Source organism: Alternaria ventricosa (assembly GCF_023758065.1).
Source record: "Alternaria ventricosa strain BMP 2768 chromosome Unknown scaffold_33, whole genome shotgun sequence".
NCBI classification, from domain to species: Eukaryota; Fungi; Ascomycota; class Dothideomycetes; order Pleosporales; family Pleosporaceae; genus Alternaria; species Alternaria ventricosa.
In genome coordinates this window covers 210100-232551 of record NW_026055713.1, presented here as the reverse complement: position 1 = coordinate 232551, position 22452 = coordinate 210100, and the positions used below count along the sequence as shown (strand labels likewise).

Sequence of the window (22452 nt, the reverse complement as noted above, 5' to 3'; positions counted from 1 at the left end):
CCCTAACCCTAACCCTAACCCTAACCCTAACCCTAACCCTAACCCTAACCCTAACCCTAACCCTAACCCTAATTCTCTTACTCTTTAGAGGCAGCACTAAAATAATATCTTTAAATTTAGTAGTAGATTTATAGTTATAGTAGTAGTAGCTAGTATATAGGTAGCCTACCTCTCTAAGTAAATTAAATTAGATTAAACCTAGAGAGCTATTAAAAGAGCTGTTTAGGCGCTAAAAGGTGTTACCTTTAGCTACTTATTAATAACCTCTAAGAGAAGTAAAAGTTTAAAGAGCTAGTGCTAAGTAATACTAGAAACTAATTATAGGCGTACTAGTGTATTCTACTAACTATTTAGAGTATAGGAATAACTATTTAAAGAATAAAGATAACTATTTTAGGCGTAGAAATAGATATCTTTAAGTTTAGTAGTAGGTTTATAGTTATAGTAGTAGTAGCTAGTATATAGACAGCCTACCTCTCTAAGTAAACTAAATTAGATTAAACCTAGAGAACTATTATAAGAGCTAAATAGACGCTAAAAGGTATTACTTTTAAGCGCTTATTAATAACTTCTAAGAGTAGTAAAAGTTTAAAGAGCTAGTGCTAAATAATACTAGAAACTATTTTATTGTCTAGCCTTAATTACTTAGCTTCGGCTAGAATATACTTTTAAGTGCTTTTAATTCTTAGCTTAGGCTAGAGAGAAGAGATTACTCTATTAGTAGAAGAGCTTACTTATTCTACTAAAGGTGTTATATAGTTCTTCTATAGTAGCTATTACTATCTATATTTAAGTAGTATAAATTTAAGAAGAGTAGTTAGAGTTCTTAGAACCTAGCTACCTACCTAACTAGACTAGTATTAGATAAGTAAGGTTTATAGAGGGTAACTCTTTTAAGCCGCAGCGTAACTATTTTTATAAGGTAACTTAAATTAATATTTACGCTAGTAGGTAATTAGGTCTAGAGTACTAAACTAGCTAGAGGTGTCTTAGAGGTAACTCTTTTACGCTTTACTAAAGGCTAAATATTCTTATAAGGTAACTTAAATTAATATTTAGCTAATAAATAGACGTTTTAGACACTAAACTAGCTAGAGGCGCCTAAAAGGTAACTTTTTTACACTTTACTAAAGGCTAAATATTCTTATAAGGTAACTTAAATTAATATTTAGCTAGTAGATAAACTTTTTAGATAGTATTTAGAGTAAATAGGCTTTAGCCTAGAGATTAAGGTAGTATTTTTACTAGTGCCTCTACTTATTATTATTTTTATTTGTTAGATTAGTAGCTGTTAGACTATACTAGTTACTTTAGTGTAGTAGATTGCCTCTTACTTAGCTATACTTTCTGCTTATTCTCTCTTCTTAGCGTTGTTTATAACGTAGTTTAGAAGTAGGTACTACTTTTTAGTTTTATATTTATATACCTTATTACTTAGGTAGTAGTTAGAGAGTTTACTCTTTCTATTACGTTACTTAGAACTTAGTAACTATTAGAGGCTTATAGAAGTAGGCTAAAGCCTATATTATAAAGTAGTGCTCTAGCGCTGCATCTATACTTACGCTTAATACTATAGGCTTTCTCTTCTTAAGGCGTGTATATAGTAGGCTTATACTAGCAGCAACACTAGTTAAGCTTTATAGTAGACTACGCCTTAGAGAACTTAGTAAAGATAAATAAATAGGCTGTCTACTGCAATCGCGCTCTAGGTACTTTTATAGTAGGTAGTTTATAAGAAAGGTAGCTAGAGTTATTTATAACACTAGATGCCTGTTTAAGATAGCTAGAGTATAACTTAGAAGGTAACTCTCTTATAGTAGTAGATAGTTTTATTTAGAGGTAACTCTAAATACTTCTATTATATCTATTACTTAGATGTTAAACTTTATAGGTAGTATTTAAATTCTAAATAATATAGTATAAAAATTAATAAATAGAAGAGCTAACCTTAGTAACGTCTAGTGTATACGTTGTAGACTAAAAACTTAGATATACATTAATCTTTACTAAAGTATTTTAGAATTTGTTTTTATTACCTTTTTTAAGACTATCTAGCTCTATAAGAGTAGCTAAGGTCTTTAAGCTTACTTACGCTTACTCTAAATTAGTATTATACTTATATGCCTTATACTTAGGTAGTAGTTAGAGACGTTAACTCTAGCTAGCGCGTTACCTAGAACTTAGTAACTATTAGGTACTTGTAGAGGTAAGCTAAGGCCTATATTATAAAGCAGCGCTCTAGTGCTGTATCTATACTTACGCCTAATGTCTAAAGTTCTACTTACTTCTATAAGTAGGCACTATTTTTAGAGTTTATAGATTAATAGCTCTACTAATAATTTTACTAGCTCTTTAGAGACTATTCTACTGCCTATCTACACTTTATATATATAAGGTAGTATAGACTTCTTCTCTTAAGGCGTGTATATAGCAGGCTTACTACTAGTAGTAACGCTAGTTAGGCTTCGCGGCAGACTACGCCTTAGAAAACTTAGTAGAAGTAAATAAATAGGCTACCTATTATAATTACGCTCTAGGTGCTTTTGTAGTAGGTAGTTAGAGTTATTTTAGTAACCTCTCTCTCTAGTATAGTTTACTCTTTTAAGAGTGCTGCCTTAGCGCTTTAGCGCTTTAGTGTATAATTATTATCTAGTTAATTCTACTAGTAGTTATATACTTGTCTTAGAGATTAAGCTATACGTATCTAAGTATAAGTAATTATACTATAAAACTACAAATAGCTTATTAAAACAGTTAGCCTTGTATACTATATTCTCTAGTTTCTAGAGAAAAAAGATATATCCCTCTTTTAGAGGGGATACCTTTTTAGTAGTATTTTACAGAATTATAGCCTACTAGCTATAATAGTTAAGTAACCTTCTACTCTACTAGCTATTAGGTCTTATAGACCTAGGTAGTAATAAGTAAATAAATAAGAGTTAAGTTTTAAGTTAACTTACGCTCTAGAGAAGGTTAACGCATTTAAACTAAAAGATTATAGTTATAATTAGAGCTAACCTATAACGCCTAGTGCTTTAATATAGAGTAACCTATTTAATATACTACTAGAAAGGCTAAGAGAAGTAAAAGGTTATAAGAGCTATAAGAGGTAACTAGCAATTATATGTTTAGAGTTAGAGTTAAACCTAAATACAATATAGAAGTTAGTTATATTTTTTTACTAGTTTCTTAACTACTTCTATAACTCTAAATCTATTAGAGAGTAGTTCTAAATTCTAGGTTAGGTGCTAGGTTCTTTCTAAGAGACCCTTTACTAGAACTCTTAGTATTATAACTAAAAGTAAGTTCTAACTTACTTTTCTAGGTTAGCTTATAGGTAGCTAGCTTAATTTACTCTAACTTACTTTTAGGTAGGTCTAAAGCTAAAAAAGAACGCGCGTAAGCGCAAGTAGTAGTAAATCTTACGCCTTTAATTAAATACGTTAAAATTTAATTATCTAAACGTAGGCACTAGAAAGTTATCTAACTAGTATTTATATAGAGAGGTAAAATATTTATTTTAATTATTGTTAGTTACTACTTTTATAGAGCGGTATTAGAACTCTTTACTCTAACCTACTCTTAGGTAGGTCTAAAGCTAAAGAAAAAATGCGTATAAGCGTAAGTAGTAGTAAATCTTAAAGCCTTTAATTAAATAAGTTAAAATTTAATTATCTAAATATAGGTACTAGTACTTATCTAAGCTAGTGTTTGTATAGAGAGGTAAAATATTTATTATAATCTTTGTTAGCCTTAGAGCTAGTATTAGAATCTAAAAATAGATCTAGCTTCTACAAAAACTTTATCTTTTTCGTACCTACTATTAATAGAAAGCCTTTTAGGGTATACCTTACTATTAGCTAGTATTATTAAGTATTAAGTTTGCTTAGCATAAGACCTTAAATTATAACTAAAACGTAGAAGTAAATATAGATACTCTAACTAAACTATTTATAGTTTAGAAAATAGAGAGGTACCTTAGAGTACTCTCTAGTAGCAGGAGGTATAGTTAAGTACAAGTAAGAGGTACCTAATATTAAGGTTTGCTTTAATAATTTTCTTTTACAAAATCTTTTCTTTTTCGCACCTACTATTAATAGAGGACCTTTTAGAGTATACCTTACTATTAGCTAGTATTATTAAGTATTAAGTTTACTTAGCATAAGACCTAAAAACGTTGTAATAGTATTTAAAGTTAGTAATATTCTATAATACTTAGCTTATATTATAAGTCTAGTAACCTTTAGGTCTAATAGTTAAAAGCCTGCTTTAGTAGCCTAATAACTAAAGACGCTCTTTTTAGAGTGCTAGAAGCGCTACTTCTAATAGTCTTAAGCTAGAAAAGTAATATTAAAATAGAAATTAATAATAGCTGTAGCTCTATAGAAGTACTTTTTAGTGTTGCTAATCTATGCATAGAATTTAAAAACAATTAGAAGACGCTCTTTTAGAGTACTAGAAGTACTACTTCTAATAGCCTTAAATTAGTAAAGTTATATTAAAATAGAAATTAATAATAGCTGCAGCTCTACAGAAGTACCTTTTAACGTTACTAAACTATAGATAGAATTTAAAAAAAATTAGAAGACGCTCTTTACAAAACGCTAGAGAGAAGCTTATCTCTAAAGGCTGTAATAGCTACTTCTATCTTTAGGTAGAGGTTAGCTAAAGTAGTAAGCTTATTTTAAAATTCTTTAGGTTAGCTAGCAACACTCCGCAGCTGTAATAGCTAGTTAAGATATTAAATAGCATCTCTTTAAGATAATTCTAGTATAAAATATAATTTTTTAACAGGTTTTTAGTAAACCTAGTATCTAGTTTCTATACTAAGATGTAAGAAACTTTAAACGTAAAATTATTAGGTACTTTCTAAAGGTCTCTTATACTTTACAATAGTAGGTAGCTAGAGATAAAATACTAAATTAGGTACGTCTTAAAATTAATATTTAATAGTATATGCTAATATTTAGATTAATTTTGTAATACTGCTTAGAAAGAGTAGGTTAGGTAAATATTTAATAGTAAGTGCTAAAATTTCGTATAGTTTGTAATGCCGCTTAGAAAGAGTAGGTTAGGTAAGTATTTAATAGTATATACTAATATTTAATATAGTTTGTAATACTGCTTAGAAAGAGTAGGTTAGATAAAGTTATAGGTAAAGGTAAGAATTTATTCTTAGTAGAGTAAAAGTGTTACCTAGCCTTAAATCTATTGCTAAAGTACTTTTTTTCTCTCTCTCTTTACTATCTAGCCTGTAGACGTTATAACTAACTATTTATAGTCTCTTCTTTAAAGTCTAGCGCAAAGAGCCTATAGCACGTCTGTTTAGGTAAGAATAGCGCCTAATACTACTATTACGTTACTTATAATAGCGCTCTATTTTTGTTATTTATACTTCTATATAAACTACGTAAGTAAGGTATTAGTATCTTTAGGTATAATTCTCTATTTATAAAATACTTTCTTACTATATAAAAAAAATATAACTAGAACTAGAAATATTATGCCTAGATACTAATACGTTGTAGTAACCTCTTTACTAGTTGCGTAGAAGTGTTAGCTAAGTCTATACTTATAGTAGGTATAGGTTACTTTTATCTACTAAGTAGACTTGTTAAAATAATCTCTAAACCTCTTATAGCTTTCTAGCCTAAGATTTAGATATATCTTGCACTAGCTATATTTAGTATATAAGTAATTAAACTAGTTTATAGTACCTACTACCTAATAAATTAGATAACTACTAGCTAACTCTTACAGTATCTTGTAAATTTTAGCCTTATCTTTAGCTTTCTTCTAAATTAAAACTACTAATTTAGGCTAATCTTTACTATAAAAGTTATAGTTAGTAGCTAAAATTTTAGTATAGATTACTAGTTAGCTGTCTAGAAAGTAGCTTAGAATGCTTCTTTAGTAGGCGCTCTAGCTAGTATTAATAAAACTTTATATAGCGCTCTTATCTAATAAGCGCTATAAGTTATTAGTTAGTTTAGCTACCTAGAGCCTTCTCGCTAGAGGCTATTTAACTAATATAACTAAATTAACTAGCTCGCTCTAATAACTAGCGCGCTCTAATTCTTATATAAAGTTAATTATTCTGTATAGAGCGCTAGCGTAGAGTACTCTTATAATCTTAGAGTAGTTAACGCTAGTTTCTAGAGATAAAGTAGCTACTATTAGACCTCTACTAGTAAGCTAGGTTTTTAAAGCCTATAAGTAGTAGTCTAACTCTAGCTAAGTATAAAAGTAAGAATAGTTTAACTTCTTTCTTATTCTCTTACACTAGTCTGTGTACTAGTAATAGATAATTGCTTTTTTACTTAGAAGTAGCTAGCGCAACTAGCGTTTAGTAATATTCTCTACCTCTTATAATAGTTTCTATAGCTAATATCTCTAGACTAGGTACTAAATATTTATACGCGTAGTAAGAGCGCGTATAATATATAGAGTTCTTATACTTATAGCGTGCTCTAGTTTAAGCTTAAGTAGAGAGAGTTAGGTAGTAGTAAGTAATACTATTAGCACTAAAATAGCGCGTAGGCAAGTAAGGTAAGCTAACTTTAGGCGCTAGTTATAGCTAGTAAATGTTAAATAATATTTATTAATAATAATACGCCTAAGTATACTACTCTAGCTTAGTATATTTGTAAAGGTAAGAAACTTATACTCTTCTATAGTATCTGCACTAACTATAATTATAGTAGCAGAGGTATACCTAGTGCGCTCTACTAGCTATTTAATTACTAGAATTTAGGCCTCTGCTAACTAGCGCTTTAGGTCTTAAATTAGCTTGCAGAAAGGTATAATAATAATAGTAACTTCTAGGTTTAAAAGATAGGCAGGCGCTATAAAGAGAAGACTCTTGCCGCCGCCTATTAGAAGTACTATAATAAGTAGCGTCTTACTAGCTAAAATTACTTATAGTATAATTTTCTGCTCTAGTAATTTAAAAGTAAGTAAGCTCTCTTTCTATATAACTTTACAAACTAAGGCTTTAAGGTTAGAATTACTAATTACTATAAGCCTTTTATTGCCTATAAGCTAGTAATTAAGTAGACTAGTTAACTAGGCAGCTCTAGTATTACTTCTTTTTTTACCTAATGTACTACTCTTTACTACGCCTTTTAGTGTAAGCTTAGTAGGCAAAGCGCTTAAAAGTTAAAGAAAGAAGTGCTACTAGCTGCTTAAATTTTAAAACAGTTTAAGTAAGTAGTAGCTAAGGTAGAATATAATACCTATTTTAACGCTATAGTAAAAGGTACCTATAAGCTCTAAGCAGCCTACTTAAAGATCTAATCTACTTTTAGACTATATTTTAGGCTCTTTCTATTTACTCTTAGTAAGTACTTTCTTTATACTCTTACTAAACTCTATACTAACTACCTTACGCCTAATTGTAATAGTAGTGTACTAGTACTATAAGGTAGTAAGCTAGCAGCCTAACTAGATTCTAGTCTTATAGATAATAATATTGCTAAGCTAGTTAGTCTTCTAAGAGCTAGTAGTAGTTACCTAGATATAGTCTATTAGTAAAGCGCCTTACACCTTACTTTTAAGGTGCTTAGTAAGTAGCTAAACGTACGCTAGGTAGATAGTAAATAACTAACTAACTTACTAGAGTAAAAACTATAGAATAACTTTAGGCTTATCTTATAAGGCCTAACTTTTATAATACCTACTAATAAACACTATCTAGCTATTTATAATAAATATGTTTTAGTCTTATATATAGCTGTTGCGATAGTAGGTAGAAGTAATTTTAGTACCTCTAGCTAGCTACCTACTAGTAACGTAGGTAAGAAAGAGAAGGATTTTAAAGAATTAGTCTACCTTTTTTAGGTAGTAGCGCACTACCTAGAGTTGCTAAGAAGTATTTTAAAGGCTGCGTAGTTTATAGCTCTAAAAACTAGCTAGTATCTTAGATATAGTTTCTTCTAAACTGTGTACTAATTTATTATTAGAGCGTAAAAGAAAGAAATAGCCTCTTTAGCTAAAGGTAACGTTATTCTAAATCTTTCTAAGTAGTATTTAAAATTGCTCTACCTTTATAGTAGTCTAAAGTAAGTTCTTCTAAAGAGCGTTCTCTCTCTTTTATAGTATACTAGTAACTATAGCTTAAAAACTAGTTAATAGAATTAGCTAACTATATATATATAAAGTACCTCTATCTTTAGACTACTATAAGATAAAAGTGTTAGTAGTATTTAATATAATATACTTTAAATATGCTAAAAGGCTTAGTATCTCGCTAAAGGGGCTATACGTGCTATTAACTAGGTACTACTTTCTTGCCTAGATAAAATGCTCTCTGTCTTACTTAGTCTACTGCTAGTAATTAGTAGTAGAAAGAAGAATTTTAATAGCTAACACGCGTATATAGTACACTACTTCTGCTAGTATATAGAAGTAATTGTAGGCCTCTTATAGGTAGTTAGTAGTCTTATTAATACCTAAAATAGTAAAGAAGTAAATTAACCTACTACTAAAGAGCTTATCTCTAGTAATATAAAATATAAACTCTTAAAATAGGCGCAAAAGATAGGTAATTTAAGAGGCTAGGCTATCTAGGTGTATAGCGCTAATAAAGTCTCTAGTAAGTTACTTTTAGCTGCTAGCCTAGAGAAATAGCTACTTTATATCGCGTATTTTATCTCTATAGTGTAGTAAGAGGCTAGTCTAACTATTAGTGTCTAAATCTAGTTTACTCTCTACACTAAGCTAAGTTTAAAATAAATTACTTTTACTACTATTAGCGCCTATCTCTTAGGCGTTGTAAACACGTAGTAGGTAGTAGACAAAGTGTTTTATATACCTAGTATACTGCTTTTAGCTTTCTAGGTTTTATAGGCGTACTATTAGGCGTAGGTTAATTTGCTTAGTATTAGAGCTTTGCAACTAGCATCTACTCTTAAGCCTAAAAGTAGAAAGCCTGCTAACTACCTATTTAATTGCTTATTTAATAATAGCAGCTACCTAAGTAAGTAGCATATTATCTTTATTAGGTATATAGCTTACCTAGTAAATATAAAGAAAATTACACTTAGTAAGATAAATTAGCTAGCAATTTCTCTTAAACTAGCTAGTGTAGTTAGTCTTTGCAACTATAGCGTTAGCTATAGTAAGTAACTCTATATACTTTGCTTATAAACTTTAAATTTCTTATAATATAAGTAAAATTTTGCTAGAGAGAGTGCTACTTTTATCTTTAGTAATAGGCTATACTTTAAAGTATTTCTAAAAGCTACTAGTGTAGAAGAATGTCTGCGCTTAAATATAAGCCTAAGACTTCTAGTCTTAGAAGCTAGTTCTCTAGTTATAGACTTTATTATAATAGCGCTAAATCTTATTATAGTTCTTAGTAATAAATTTATAGCCTGCACAGGTGTAAGAGTAAGCTAGAATTAGAGCGCCTAGAAGTAGTATTAGTAGTTAATTTAGTAGTAGAAGAGTAATATCTTTTAGGTTAGTAAGTAGAAGAGTACTAATCTAATAGCGTTTATCTAGCGCTTACTACTCTTTCTTCTTAACTTAGTAAGACTTCTTAAGATACCTAGTTTAACTATAGACAGCGCTATAGTCTTTATAAATAAGAACTTAGTATACTAGTAGATAGCTTAAGTAGTTGCCTAGAGTTTAAATTTTAGGCGCTAAGCCTTAGAGCTAGTAGGTAGATAGAGCTATTATAGGTGTTGTAGGTAGAGTATTAGCCTAAAGACTAGCGTAAGCGCTAGTTATAAGGTAGCTAAGAAGTAGAGTCTTTAGCTACGTAATTACTTCTGTAATATCTATACTATAGGCTATACTTTGCAAATTTAATAGCGCTTCTTATTTATTAAAGAGTAGAGGCTATAACTCTGCAGTAATAGAAGAGAGAAGATTAATACAAAAGGCAGCGTTGTAAGCCTAAAGTATAAAGAAAGCTAATTTTAGCGCCTATTTTAAGTGCTTAATTTAGTAACTAATTCTAACTATAGGCGCCTAATTTTAGCCTTAATTTAAGTCTAAAATTTAGCTATAGGCGTTAAAATTTAGCTATAGGCGTTAGATTTAGCTATAAAGGCGCTCTTTTTTAGCTATAGAGGCACTAATCTCTAGCTATAGAGGCGCCTATTTTAAGTGCTTAATTTAGTAACTAATTCTAACTATAAGCGCCTAATTTTAGCTTTAATTTAAGCTTAAAATTTAGCTATAGGCGTTAAAATTTAGCTATAGGCGTTAGATTTAGCTGTAAAGGCGCTTTTTTTTAGCTGTAGAGGCACTAATCTCTAGCTATAGAGGCGCCTATTTTAAGTACTTAATTTAGTAACTAATTCTAACTATAGGCGCCTAATTTTAGCCTTAATTTAAGCCTAAAATTTAGCTATAGATATTAAAATTTAGCTATAAGCGCTAAATTCTAGCTACACGTAGGCTATACTAGTAGTAAGCACAGCAATTACGTAAAGAACTTTAAAATTTAGCTCTAAACTTCTCTACTCTATAACTTTACAACGTAAGTAGCTATTAATAAGCTAAGTGTAGCGTTAAATTCGCGCAGTAATTCTGTATAAAATAGCCTACTTAGATTTTATCTAGGCTCTTAGGTAGTAAAGTTTAAAAGCCTTAGAGCTACTACTTTAGAGCTACTCTCTATTTCTTATTAGTGCTTATTGCTCTTACTAAAATTTACTTAGAGCTAGTAGCTCTAAGCACGTTCTCTAGAGTAGGTTTTTTTACTAAGTCTACTTTAAAAATTCTTCTTTTAGATATATCTTAGAACCTAGACTAGCTATAACTAAGCGAGGTATACTATTAAAATTATAACACTTTTTTCTATAATATAGCTATTTATAATTTCTTCTCTTACTTATAAATACTAAGTGTAGCGCTATTCTCTTATCTTACTACTTTATTTGTGTAATATTTTACTTATTTTACGCGCTAGAGCTAAGTAAAGTACAGCGTTAGATTCGCGCTATAATTCTAATTAAAATAGTATAGCTAGAATCTTTTTATAGTAGCTGTATAGCTATAGTTATATAAGAAACACTAAAACTAACTCTCTAACTTTACGCCTATATAACTCTTTATTCTAACTAACTATAGATAATCTAAGAGTAGATTTAGAATTGTATAGTAATTCTATATAAAATAGCCTCTTTAGAATATCTAGTATTATATTAGATAGCTGCTAGCAGTAGCTTAGAGCTAGGCTCTTAGTTCTACTCTTTATTTCTTATTAGTTCTTATTAGTACTACTAAAAATTGCTTAGAGCTAGTAGCTCTAAGCACGTTCTCTAGAGTAGGCGCCTATTTTAAGTACTTAATTTAGTAACTAATTCTAACTATAAACGCCTAATTTTAGCCTTAATTTAAGCCTAAAATTTAGCTATAAGTATTAAAATTTAGCTATAAGCGCTAAATTCTAGCTATATATAGGCTATACTAGTAGTAAGTGTAGTAATTACGTAAAGAACTTTAAAATCTAGCTCTAAACTTCTCTACTCTATAACTTTATAACGTAAGTAGCTATTAATAAGCTAAGTGTAGTATTAAATTCGCGCAGTAATTCTGTATAAAATAGTCTACTTAGATTTTATCTAAGCTCTTAGGTAGTAAAGTTTAAAAGCCTTAGAGCTACTACTTTAGAGCTACCTCTTATTTCTTATTAGTGCTTATTACTCTTACTAAAAATTACTTAGGCCTAGTAGCTCTAAGACGTTCTTTTAGATAGAAAAGATATAGTTATAGAGGTTAGTAACTTAAAGAAGAGATAGAGTAAAGAATATAAAACTAAAGAAGCTAGTATATAAGAAAAGGTATAGAAAAAGTATTAAAAGAAAAGTAATACGTAGAGTAGAGAGATACTAATAGAGAAGAGAAGAAATAAAAAAGAGTAACTATTACCTTCTATTAGTATACCTATAGCTAATCTATATAAAAGCTATTTTACCTATAATTTAGTACTAAAATTAACTTAGTTCTTAAGTAGCTCTTTTTAGTTCTTAAATAGTAAGTTAATTTCTAGCTTTTTATATTCTTAAAATATATTACTTAGTTTTTAGGTTAAAATACTTAGTTTTTAAAATATATTACTTAGTTCTTAAATCTACTTACTTAGTTCTTAAATTACGTTATATAGTTCTTAAATTAATCTACTTAGTTCTTATATTAACTTACTTAGTTTCTAGATTAGAGTACCTAGTTTTTAAACTAACTTACTTAGTTCTTAAACTAAATTTAGTAAGTATAGGCTATTCTACGCTTAGTTTCTGCTAGGTATTATATATTCTAATATAGTTAGTAAGTATTACTACTTTTAGAGATAGAAAAGCTAATATTTTTTAGTTATTATCTATTACACGTAAGAATAAAGTAGCTTACTTACTACTATATTATATTACGCTAGAAAAACTTACTTTTAAGCTTATTATATCTAAATAGTATATACAAAAGTATTATTAAGTAAAGTAATTTAAATATTAAATAATAGAGTTAGTTAAATACTAGATATATAATATTAGACTATAATTAGATATATTATTCTAAAAAGACTAGAGACAAATCGCTACTAAGCTACAATAGCGATTCTAAGGTATTTATGCTCTAGGCTAAGTTAGCCCGGGGTCTTACAGGCTAGGACTTAACACACAGCCTCTACTAGATTGCTGCACAATGCGATGCATTCGTCTACGTCTATCTCTAACCGGCTGAGCATAACGGCGGTTAACCTTGCACTTCTCTACCTGCCTGCCTATGCTCGTGCCGCCGACAAGATCGAATCCCTCGCACGACCCTACGTTAGGAAGACCAGCAGCGTTGCGGCGCTGCTTGCTCAGTCGGGTCATCAGGCCTTTCGGGATGTACAGCGTCGACAGGCCGCATCCGCCGCCGCCGTCGGGCGACAGCAGGCAAAGGCTGGTGATGACGAGCGGGCTGGGCTCGCTGCCGTGCTGGATCGCGAGGCTCTGCGCGATGATGGTGTTTTGCAGTGGGGCGTGTAGTCGAGTTGCAGAGTGTCCGGGAATGGTCACAGTTGAAGTGGTGTACAGTCGATCTCCATGGTGAGTGACGGTCGTATCTCTGGGCTGGCGGAAAGGCTGAAGACTGGGCTGCGGGCTTCAAGCTGAAGGACTGAAGAAGGTGCGTCGTTCAGGACGTTGCAACACGCGCGGCAGATCGTGCCCCGCCAGCGGTGCAGCGAAGCGCCGCCAGGGTCCAGCACCAGTCCCTCCGAACCATCACGCACTCGGACGCCTCCACCTGCACCTGCATCCGCAGCGAACCACGCGTTTCACACATCCTACTGCCCGTCATTTTCGCGCTTCCTCGCGCTCATCATCGCTGTCCGCTTCCACGCCACTTCCTCGTTCCTCGACGCATTCCGCCATCTCCACACCCCACACCACATCGCGCAGACACATGAGAGGGCGCTGTGAGGCGAGGTCGCGCTATCGCAGCGCTTCGATGATAAGATTGTGTCTCATTGGCGTTGATGCGATAGCGAGCCCTGGAGGGCGATAGCGAGGCCGAAGCATGCTAGTCCCGCGTCCCACGAGCCTTGCCGGCTCACAATCGGGGGCGAGGCCACTTCGTTACCGCAGCTCATCCCGGCTATCATACAAACAAATGTAACTCTGGCCCACGTCCAAACCGCAAAGAGAATGGACAGCGTCGTATCTCAGCCAGAAGCGGACCGATTCCCGTTCACAACCCCGCATCGGCAGCAGAACCCCGGGTCACTGATAAGCGCGTATCAGTGCCACCGGTAGAGATGTTGATATAAGCTCAGCAAAGCGCTTGGCTTCACAAGCTTCTGCATCTTCTGCTCTCACGTTGTTGGTTGAACGCGGTGCAAACACCTCAATGCCAAACATGGCCACCACGACGAAAAGCCTAGACGAACCGAGCGCGACCATGGCACCGAAGCTTTCGATTGCCGCAGAAGAAGTGCGCGAAGTCGTTGAACAGGAGCATGCGCTCACATTTCGGGAGGCCCTGTCACTCTATCCCAAGGCAATAGGATGGTCGTTCTACTTCAGCCTGGGTGTGATCATGCTATGTACGAGGAGCTGTGCCAACGTGTGACATGTGACTTACAAGCGTGCAGCATTCGATCCCCAGCTTCTCGGCAACTTGTACGCAGTACCTGCTTTCCAGAAAGATTTCGGTTATGCTTTCGGGGACGGGTACATCATCTCCGCTGCATGGCAGACGGGACTCGGAATGGGCAACCCGATCGGCCAGGTCGTCGGTGCGTTGGCTGCGGGCTATCCGTTGGAATGGTACGGGCGCAAGAGAACGTTCAATGCATGCGTCATCGCTGTCGCGGGCCTGGTGTTTATCCAATTCTTCGCGCGCTCGCTTCAGGTCCTTCTCGCTGGAGAGCTTCTGGCTGGACTGGTGCTGGGCACTTTCGTTGTTATCGCACCTGTCTACGCATCGGAAGTATCGCCCTTGGCCATGCGAAGTGTCTCGACCTCTTACGTCAACCTTTGTTTCGTCACTGGCCAACTGCTTGGAAACGGAGTTGCGGCTGCGACCCAGCATCTTCAGTCCCATTGGGCGTATTCGATTCCGTTCGCAACGCAATGGTTCTGGGTCTTGGTGATCCTCCCGGGAATGTTCTTTGCTCCGGAAAGTCCTTGGTGGCTGGTGCGTCAGAATCGGCTCGAGGACGCCGAGAAGTCTCTTCGCCGGCTCACGAGCACCAAGGTCAACGTCAAGGCTGTGCTCGCACAGATCATGGAAACCGACAGATTGGAAAACGATATGGAAGCGGGAAGTACCTATGCCGACGTCTTCAAGAAGGTCAATTGGCGCCGGACGGAGATCGCGATCGGGGTGTATTCTACCCAGGTTCTATGTGGTGTGTATCTCATCAACTACGGAACGTACTTTTTCACCCTCGCTGGTCTTGAGACTGCGCAAGCGTTCAACATGGGCATTGGGTTCATGGCGATCGGTTGGGTCAGTGTGCTTTTGTCATGGTACTTGATGCAGAAGTTGGGGAGAAGAACGCTGTTCGGTGTTGGCCTCACAATTCTGACGGTTGTTATGTTTCTTGTGGGTATACTCGACCTCGTACCTACGACAGGCGCGACATGGGCGAAGTCTTCATTGTAAGTGCGCATCATGCTGACGTTGAATCTTGCGCTAACTTTCCAGGCTCTTGGTGTGGAACTCTGTCTACAACTGGAGCGTCGGACCCGTGGCTTTTGCCATCTTCTGCGAAGTCAGCGCGACGAGGGTGCGCTCGAAGACTGTCGCCGTCGCAACCGCTGCTCAGGCTCTTGTCGGCATCATCATGACTGTCGCAATTCCGTACTTGATCAACCCAGATGCAGCCGATTTGGGTGGCAAGCTTGGGTTCTTCTTCGGTGGGCTCAGCATCCCGTGTCTGATTTGGTGTTATTTCCGTGTTCCTGAAATGAAAGGCAGAACTTACGAAGAGTTGGATCTCATGTTTGAGCGAAAGGTACCTACGAAAGCATTCGGAAAGTATGGCGTAGACTAGGGATTCCTTATAAGAGATAGGGGGTGTCGCAATAGCTGCTTCTTTGGCCAGAAGTATGCTCATGGATGAGTACGTGCATGAGGAAGAGAGTGTGGGAGCATAAAGATCTAATTTACTATTGGACAAAGAAGAGAACGCTGCTTTGTATACGTCGATTACATCAACGGCCGTGTTTATGCTCCACGTTCAACCTTTTCAAGATATCGCCTCCAATTCTCCATCTCCTGATTCCCCGATCAACCTCTTCCTCCCAAAGCACTGTTGCTTAGACGCAGGTAAGATCAGCGGTAGCCTCGTCGAAAGTGCAGCGGTCGGTGTGCTCAAAAGCAAGCTTTGGTTTTGTTAGTCGAAGTTTTCATAAGCTTCGGTGCATAGCTGGAACTTACGTTGATGAATCCACCGTCACCCTCGGTGAAGAACTGGTTAGGAGCAGCAATGTACATGCACTCGTAGTCGGTGTTGAGAAGGCCAAGCTCGAACTTGACAGAGTTCTGGCCGTCGATGTTGGCGGGGTCAGCGACCGAGAAGCCCTGGTTGTAGCAGGCGGCGGCTTGGAAGCGAGCAGGGTCGGGGTTGTTGGCCATCATCTCTTTGGTGGTTTGCTGGGTGAAGGCTTCGCGAGCTTCATCGAAGTTCTGGACGTCACCAATGAACTTGGCAGTCGCGTCGACGGCCTTGGTGACGACAGCGCTGACAGCTGCGGTACCAGCCGCGACGAGAATGGTTGCGAGAACTGGCTCGCGCTTGCTGAGGCTGTTCTCGCGAGCCTCAGGAGTAGGGACGGCGGCGCCGTTGACGATAGCAGAGCAGCCGGCAAGAGCGGCGACGATGGTGGTGAAAGAAGGCATGTTAAGTGTTGGAAAGTCGCAGACTTGAGGTAAAAGAAGTGAAGTGGAGAGTGTTAAGAAGAAGCGAAGGAGTGAAGGCGATGTGAGTTGAATGGATGATGGACATGTAAACGACTGGACCTCGCCTTTTGTACCTTTCCAATCCTTCACCCTGATCTAAGTGCTGTCACCGTTTCCTCGCACGATATCGCGAAGTCGAGCTCACAGTCGGACCGAGGACGAGGGAGTGACCCCTAGTGTACCTTGCACGTCACATTTCAAAACCTCTCCCCAGGTGCATTCTCTTGGCAGAGTAGACATCTTGAGGTTTTCGGGGTTATGCGAACTGAAGTGACGAGATGAAGGGATGAGTCGCGAAGAACGATCTCGTGACTTGTTAGTGCCCGTTTCATGGGTACTGCCGATGTCACTGTGGCTTTCAGCCTCAGTCTAAGCCTCAGAGGGTCACGACCATGCCTGTAACGAAGTGAAAGTGCCCGCGGCTGTGGTTCTACCCGTCGTGGCGTCCTGTCAAAGGTGCCAATCATGAATTGAAGCTGCAGTATGCGCCTCTTTCTGGACTTCTTGGCATGGTCCATCTGTAGGGCCGACTCGATTTTGTAACACACGTAGGGCCGACTTCCCTGTTACAAATGGTTTCAGCCAGGCAGAAGTCAGGCGCAGCACAACATTTTAGCCAATGATAACTACGGACACTGACAGAACGTTGTAAGAGGGATCACTGCGAGAGAGTCGCAGTCGTCTTGGCGAGCCTTCCAATACTTGCGACTCACGACAGAGCCAGGATTATCGGTAGGGGAACCCGAGAACACCTGATTATTCCACCTTTTAAGAACAAGCCGTTTCTCAAGTTCGGATGTCGGCAAGATGCCGAGCCTTTGTGCAATACACCGAGTTCTGCCAGCTGCGGACTTGGCTAATGCTATCCAGCTGCATTGAACACCGTCGGAACACTACCGTCACGGCGCAGCCAGTGCAGCGCCGCCCCGGCGAAATGCACCTCTTGGAAGGATTTCGCTGCATTCATGCAAGCGCTTTTTGACCATCTTTTTTGAATTCTGGACAACTTGGTAGTCGCCCCAGGTTTGTCATAATGTCATGCTGTACAGTCGTTCTGTTTTGCACAGCGCTGGTCCCACTTACTTAGGCAGTAGCGATCCTGTGACGAGCGTGTCTTGGGCGTTTTGAGAAACATATGCTGCACCTTACCTAGAAGTTAGCGATATACTCTCGTGTAAAGCTTCTACATAGACCTTAAACTGTCTAATACAGCGCGACGAAATTAAGCTAAGAAGAGTAACTATCTTTATTGTCTTAGGAATATAGTCTAAAGACTATAAGCGCGCGTATAACTAAGAGAGTAGTAGCTATAATTACTTAAGGCCTAAGTCTTAAATAGAGAGATAAAGTTATTATATTAGTAGTACTTACGCTAAGTAAGAGATAGACAATATCTTAGGTGCAATTAGGATATTAGACTTAGCCTAGCGGGCTGTTGTTAAGCGTGCGCTCTAGCACCTAGGTCTTTAGCGAGTGTTGGGGGAATGTGCTTCTCGTTTAGGGTATCTAAACACCTCTTGATGTGTAGATGCGTCCGCTGTTGCGCAACTGGCGCGATGCGCGGAACGATGCCCGTCGCCTAGATAAAGACGTTGACAGATGGTGAAGCAAGGTCGTGTCTGGTAGGGAAGGCGGTAGTGAGGCCAGTCGCGACGATCTTGGGAGGCTCTGGTCCCGTAACTTAACGCGTGAGCACGTGGCCACGCGTGCTGGCAGCGAAACAACTAGCGGCAGCCGCGTTTTGTCCTGGAACGTAATCTTGCTGCTGCCGTATCCTCTGGTGTCGCCACCTGGGGAGAGGACATTGCGTTTGTTATCCGAGCCGCTGCCCTCGAGACCCTCCTGGAAGCTGGACGCCCGAGACAAGAACTACGTTCCCCTAACACTCTCTAAACACCTAGAGCGTACGCTAGAAGACAGCCCGCTAAGTTAAGTCTAATATTTAGCTCTTACTTAAGACAACGTTTTTTTCTAGCCTAGCGTAGGTACTACTAATAGAAAAACTTTATCTCCTTTTTTAAGACTTAGGCCTTAAGTAACTATAGCTACTACTCTCTAAGCTGTACGCGCGCTTGTAGTTGTTACACTACAACTACAAGACATTAAAGACAGCCCACCTTATTAGCGTCCGCGCAGCTTCTAGAACAGTTAGCACTATATCCTTCCTCTAGGTGGCGATATTATCGTCGTCGTGGACCCGGGCCCTTGCTCGCCCGCCGCGCAGATGAACTATTTTCAGCGCGATAACGCCATGCGCGACTTTCTCTGCAATTCGACGCGACGGCCCGAAGCCATAGCCACGGCGCCGCAACACCGCGCTCAAGCGACTCACGAACGGCTTGTATCGCTCCGGAAGTTTCCTTCTCCGCAACTCACCCGGCGTCGACACGCGCTACATTGCCTTTGTCACGTCATCCTTCCTAACAAGACCACCGAGCACGACGCTCGCGACAATGACTGGCTCAAAGCTCGCAAAGCCCCAGCCCGTTCTTCCCAATGGCAGGCCAACGCGCATCCTCTCCCCGCATCCTGTTCGACCCCACAAACCCTATCCGATGTCCCAGCAGCGGGCATCGCAAGCGTGGACAGCGGCCTAGTCTCCGCTCCTCAGCCTCCTTCGCGCGATCTGGTACAAGTCGGCGCCATTCTTGGCGTAGGGTCGTGCGATTCTGGCATTGAATGGCTACGAGGTGCGATACATTGTGATCAGCGGAACCAAGGCCGTTGGAAGGAGCGCACGGCGGAGCAGCGGAGGGACACGATGCGCAATCGCATTGCGAGCAGGTATGACGTCGAGCGGATTAGTGATGGCGCCTTGGGGACGCATGTCATGTCAGGCCCACTGGGGCTTCGCACGCTGCCGAGCACGCTACCACACGTCTTACCTAACGACAACAGCTGCCCCAGATTGAGGCTCTGCGCTACCATCCGTACCTTGCAAATTTTACATAACGACAATGCCTTTCCCCAGACTGCCGCTCCGCATCCTCCGAACTCTTTACATAACAGCAAATCTGCCCCAGATCGCGTCCGCAGCACTGGGTCAGCCCTGGTGTCAGCTTGCTTCTCGAGTGCTGCAACTGGCTTCCAGAAGCCGTGCTCACCGGAGTGGTTGCGTAGCTGCTTGATCTTTGGCTCGGGAAGGCTGTCGAGTGCGGAGGAGGCCCGTTCTCCACGTGCTTCCTTCCCGAGTATTCCTCCGATACCCTCATATCGAGCGCGTATCGGACATATATCTCCATGTTGCGCAAGTCTCTCCGCGTCTTGGACGCCCATCGCAATCAATTCCTCGAGTTTTATACGACGATGTATCAACTTACGGCATTGCGACAAACATTTCATGGACTGAACCAGCACACGACCATCTCGGGATTGTTGCGATTTGATGTCCTCGTGTAGCGATACAGGGTCGCTTGACAGGGCTGAAGATCTGGATGCTCGAACTACACCTGTGGCGTGATTGTGTACCATTGCTACTTGTTCACTAATGCGCCATTTCCACACGACTCCGACCACCTCTATATGCGCATGCTATCTCTGCTATCTCTTCGCGCACCCACGTATATCATCGATACTGACACAAATCAATCGAAAATGCGACAAGAATGACGCATTCTCGTTATTTCGCTATCTCGGAAAGCATTGTTGAACAGATCTGAGCGGACCCTCGTTCCACAACGCAGGCCCAGAAATCCACAAAAGATAAGCGTCTATTTCACTTGGTCCGAAGTGCTTCGGCCCTGTTCCGGCCCTGGCGCGCGTGCTTGTTGTCGCGCGCAGCAGTGGTGGGCGGCCTTGTCGCGAAGCTTGCCCACGCCACCTGGGATGCCACGACCGATTGCGCTCCCCCAGAGTGCTCTCGAACGCGCTCAACATGCAGTGCGCGGGCGCTTGACACTGGTGACATTCGACGATGCAAAAAATGGAGTCATTTTCCCGGGTTGGGCCTAGGTCGGCAAAACCTCGCTGTACCTGCACACATTTTTTCGCGGCTTAGTGCGGCTCCAGGCCAGGTTGCCTCGGTCTTTCGCGGCTCCACGCCTCTCACGCCAACGTGAGCTTCAACCACCAGTGTCCACTACCGCGAAACGACCCACGTACCTGGGGAAACAATGCGCGCGCGGCGACCTCCACATCGTTCCTGGGTCTGTGCCAGCCGATGTCGGTCGGGCCGACGATTCTTGCATATGTAAATGGCAGACGGTCGCCCTTGGAGGCACGTCTCATTCTCGTGCGCCATCTCCTCTTGATACCCAGGAATACTCATCAGGGCGACATGGGCTTCTCCAACGACAAGATCAGCGACGACAAGATGGGCAACGACCTCGAATACGGCGCCCAGCTCAAGCCTGAGGACACCAACCCAACGGGTCAGACCGATGCCGTCTTTGGTGAAATCGTCGAGGGAGGACCCAACTACCGCAGCGTATGTTTCCATACCATCATTCCTACCTAACACATACTGACACCTTGCAGGTCAGCTGGTGGGGATCCTCTGTCATCATGATGAAGACACAGATCGGTCTCGGTGTCCTATCAATCCCCGCTGCATTCGATGCTCTGGGCCTCATTCCTGGTATCATCTCGCTCCTTGCCATCGGATTGATCACGCTCTGGTCTGGATACATGGTCGGCACATTCAAGATGCGTCACCCCGAGGTGTACGGTATCGAGGACGTGGGACAGAAGCTCTTTGGGCGCACAGGCCGCGAGGTGCTCGGTCTTGCGTTCGCTCTATTATGGACGTGCGTTGCTGGCTCCGGTATGCTGGGTATTTCCATCGGCTTGAACTCGTTGTCTGAGCATGGCACGTGTACTGCTGTCTTCGTGGCTGTAGCCGCATTCGTGGGCTTCGCCATTGCTTCGATCAAGACCCTGGGCAAGCTTTCCTGGATTGCGTGGGTTGGTCTTGTTGGCATCATGTCGGCTATCATCACCCTCACCGTCGCAGTCAGTCTCCAGGACCGCCCCTCTGCGGCGCCTCAATTCGGCCCCTGGGAGTCTGACTTCAAGCTTTTTAAATCGCCCACCTTCGCTGAGGCAGCGGCTGCTCTTTCCAGCATCGTCTTTGCGTTCTGTGGTATCCCTGCGTACTTCAACGTCGTGTCCGAGATGAAGGACCAGAAGGACTACTTCAAGGCACTGTCGCTGTGCCAGTTCGTCATGACCTCGATCTACGTCGCCATCGGCATCGTCGTCTACTACTACTGCGGATCGTACGTCGCGTCGCCTGCGCTCGGATCCGCAGGTGTCTTGATGAAGAAGGTGTGCTACGGTCTTGCGCTTCCGGGTCTGCTTGCATCCGTCGTCCTGGTCACTCATGTAAGTTCCATCATCCCTTCTCCGTCTCTTTCTTGCGAACAACATACTAATCTCAACAAGCTCGTCGCCAAGTACTTCTTCATCCGCACCCTGCGCGGAACCAAGCATCTCAGCCACCCCACCACGAAGCACTGGATCACCTGGTTCGGCTTCACCGCCGCCGTCTCCCTAACCGCCTACGTTATCGCATCCGCAATTCCGGTCTTCGGCGGCCTCGTCTCGCTTGTCGGCGCTCTCTTCGGCACTCTCATGAGCTTCCAGCCTATGGGCTGCATGTGGCTGTACGACAACTGGCACCGATCCAACCGCGACTGGAGGTGGAAGGGCATGGTCGCATGGTCGGTCTTCGTCATTGTGTCTGGCACGTTCCTCCTCATCGGTGGTACTTATGGTTCCATTGCCGGCATTATCGACTCGTACAACAAGGATGGCGGAACCAAGGCTTGGACTTGCGCGGATAACTCCAACTCGAGCGGTGGTCACTAAGCGTCGCTGTTGGAAAGAGCGTCATGATTGCATGGTCGCTCCAGTCCTGTTCTTTAGCGTTGCATATGCACGATTCGAATGTATATATCATACCCTGGCTGAATATAAGCTGTTTCTGAATGTTTACGTGTATTGACTTCATCTTGTGAGATGGTGGCGTTGTGCTTCTTGGGACTTTTGCTTGTACTGGCGATCGCCATCATGCACAGCGGTAGCCGAGCGATGTTTAATCAGCCGCAT

General features: G+C 40.2%; 3 protein-coding genes across 3 annotated transcripts; 2 read left to right on the top strand and 1 right to left on the bottom strand.

Moving 5' to 3' along the window:
* Positions 1 to 13854: 13854 nt before the first annotated feature.
* Positions 13855 to 15496, top strand: J4E93_010662 (uncharacterized protein; the record flags this gene model as incomplete). The annotated part of the gene is made up of 3 exons (XM_049348540.1): positions 13855 to 14041; positions 14090 to 15101; positions 15148 to 15496. The coding sequence occupies 3 exons, from the start codon at positions 13855 to 13857 to the stop codon at positions 15494 to 15496; spliced, it is 1548 nt and encodes a 515-aa protein (XP_049194377.1).
* Positions 15497 to 15761: 265 nt separating this feature from the next.
* J4E93_010661 (uncharacterized protein) lies at positions 15762 to 16344 on the bottom strand (the record flags this gene model as incomplete). The annotated part of the gene is made up of 2 exons (XM_049348539.1): positions 15762 to 15827; positions 15883 to 16344. 2 exons carry the CDS (start codon positions 16342 to 16344, stop codon positions 15762 to 15764), a joined length of 528 nt encoding a protein of 175 aa, XP_049194376.1.
* Positions 16345 to 20680: 4336 nt separating this feature from the next.
* On the top strand, positions 20681 to 22212 carry J4E93_010660 (uncharacterized protein; the record flags this gene model as incomplete). Its single annotated transcript, XM_049348538.1, has 3 exons — positions 20681 to 20830; positions 20881 to 21726; positions 21787 to 22212. 3 exons carry the CDS (start codon positions 20681 to 20683, stop codon positions 22210 to 22212), a joined length of 1422 nt encoding a protein of 473 aa, XP_049194375.1.
* Between the last annotated feature and the right edge of the window lie 240 nt (positions 22213 to 22452).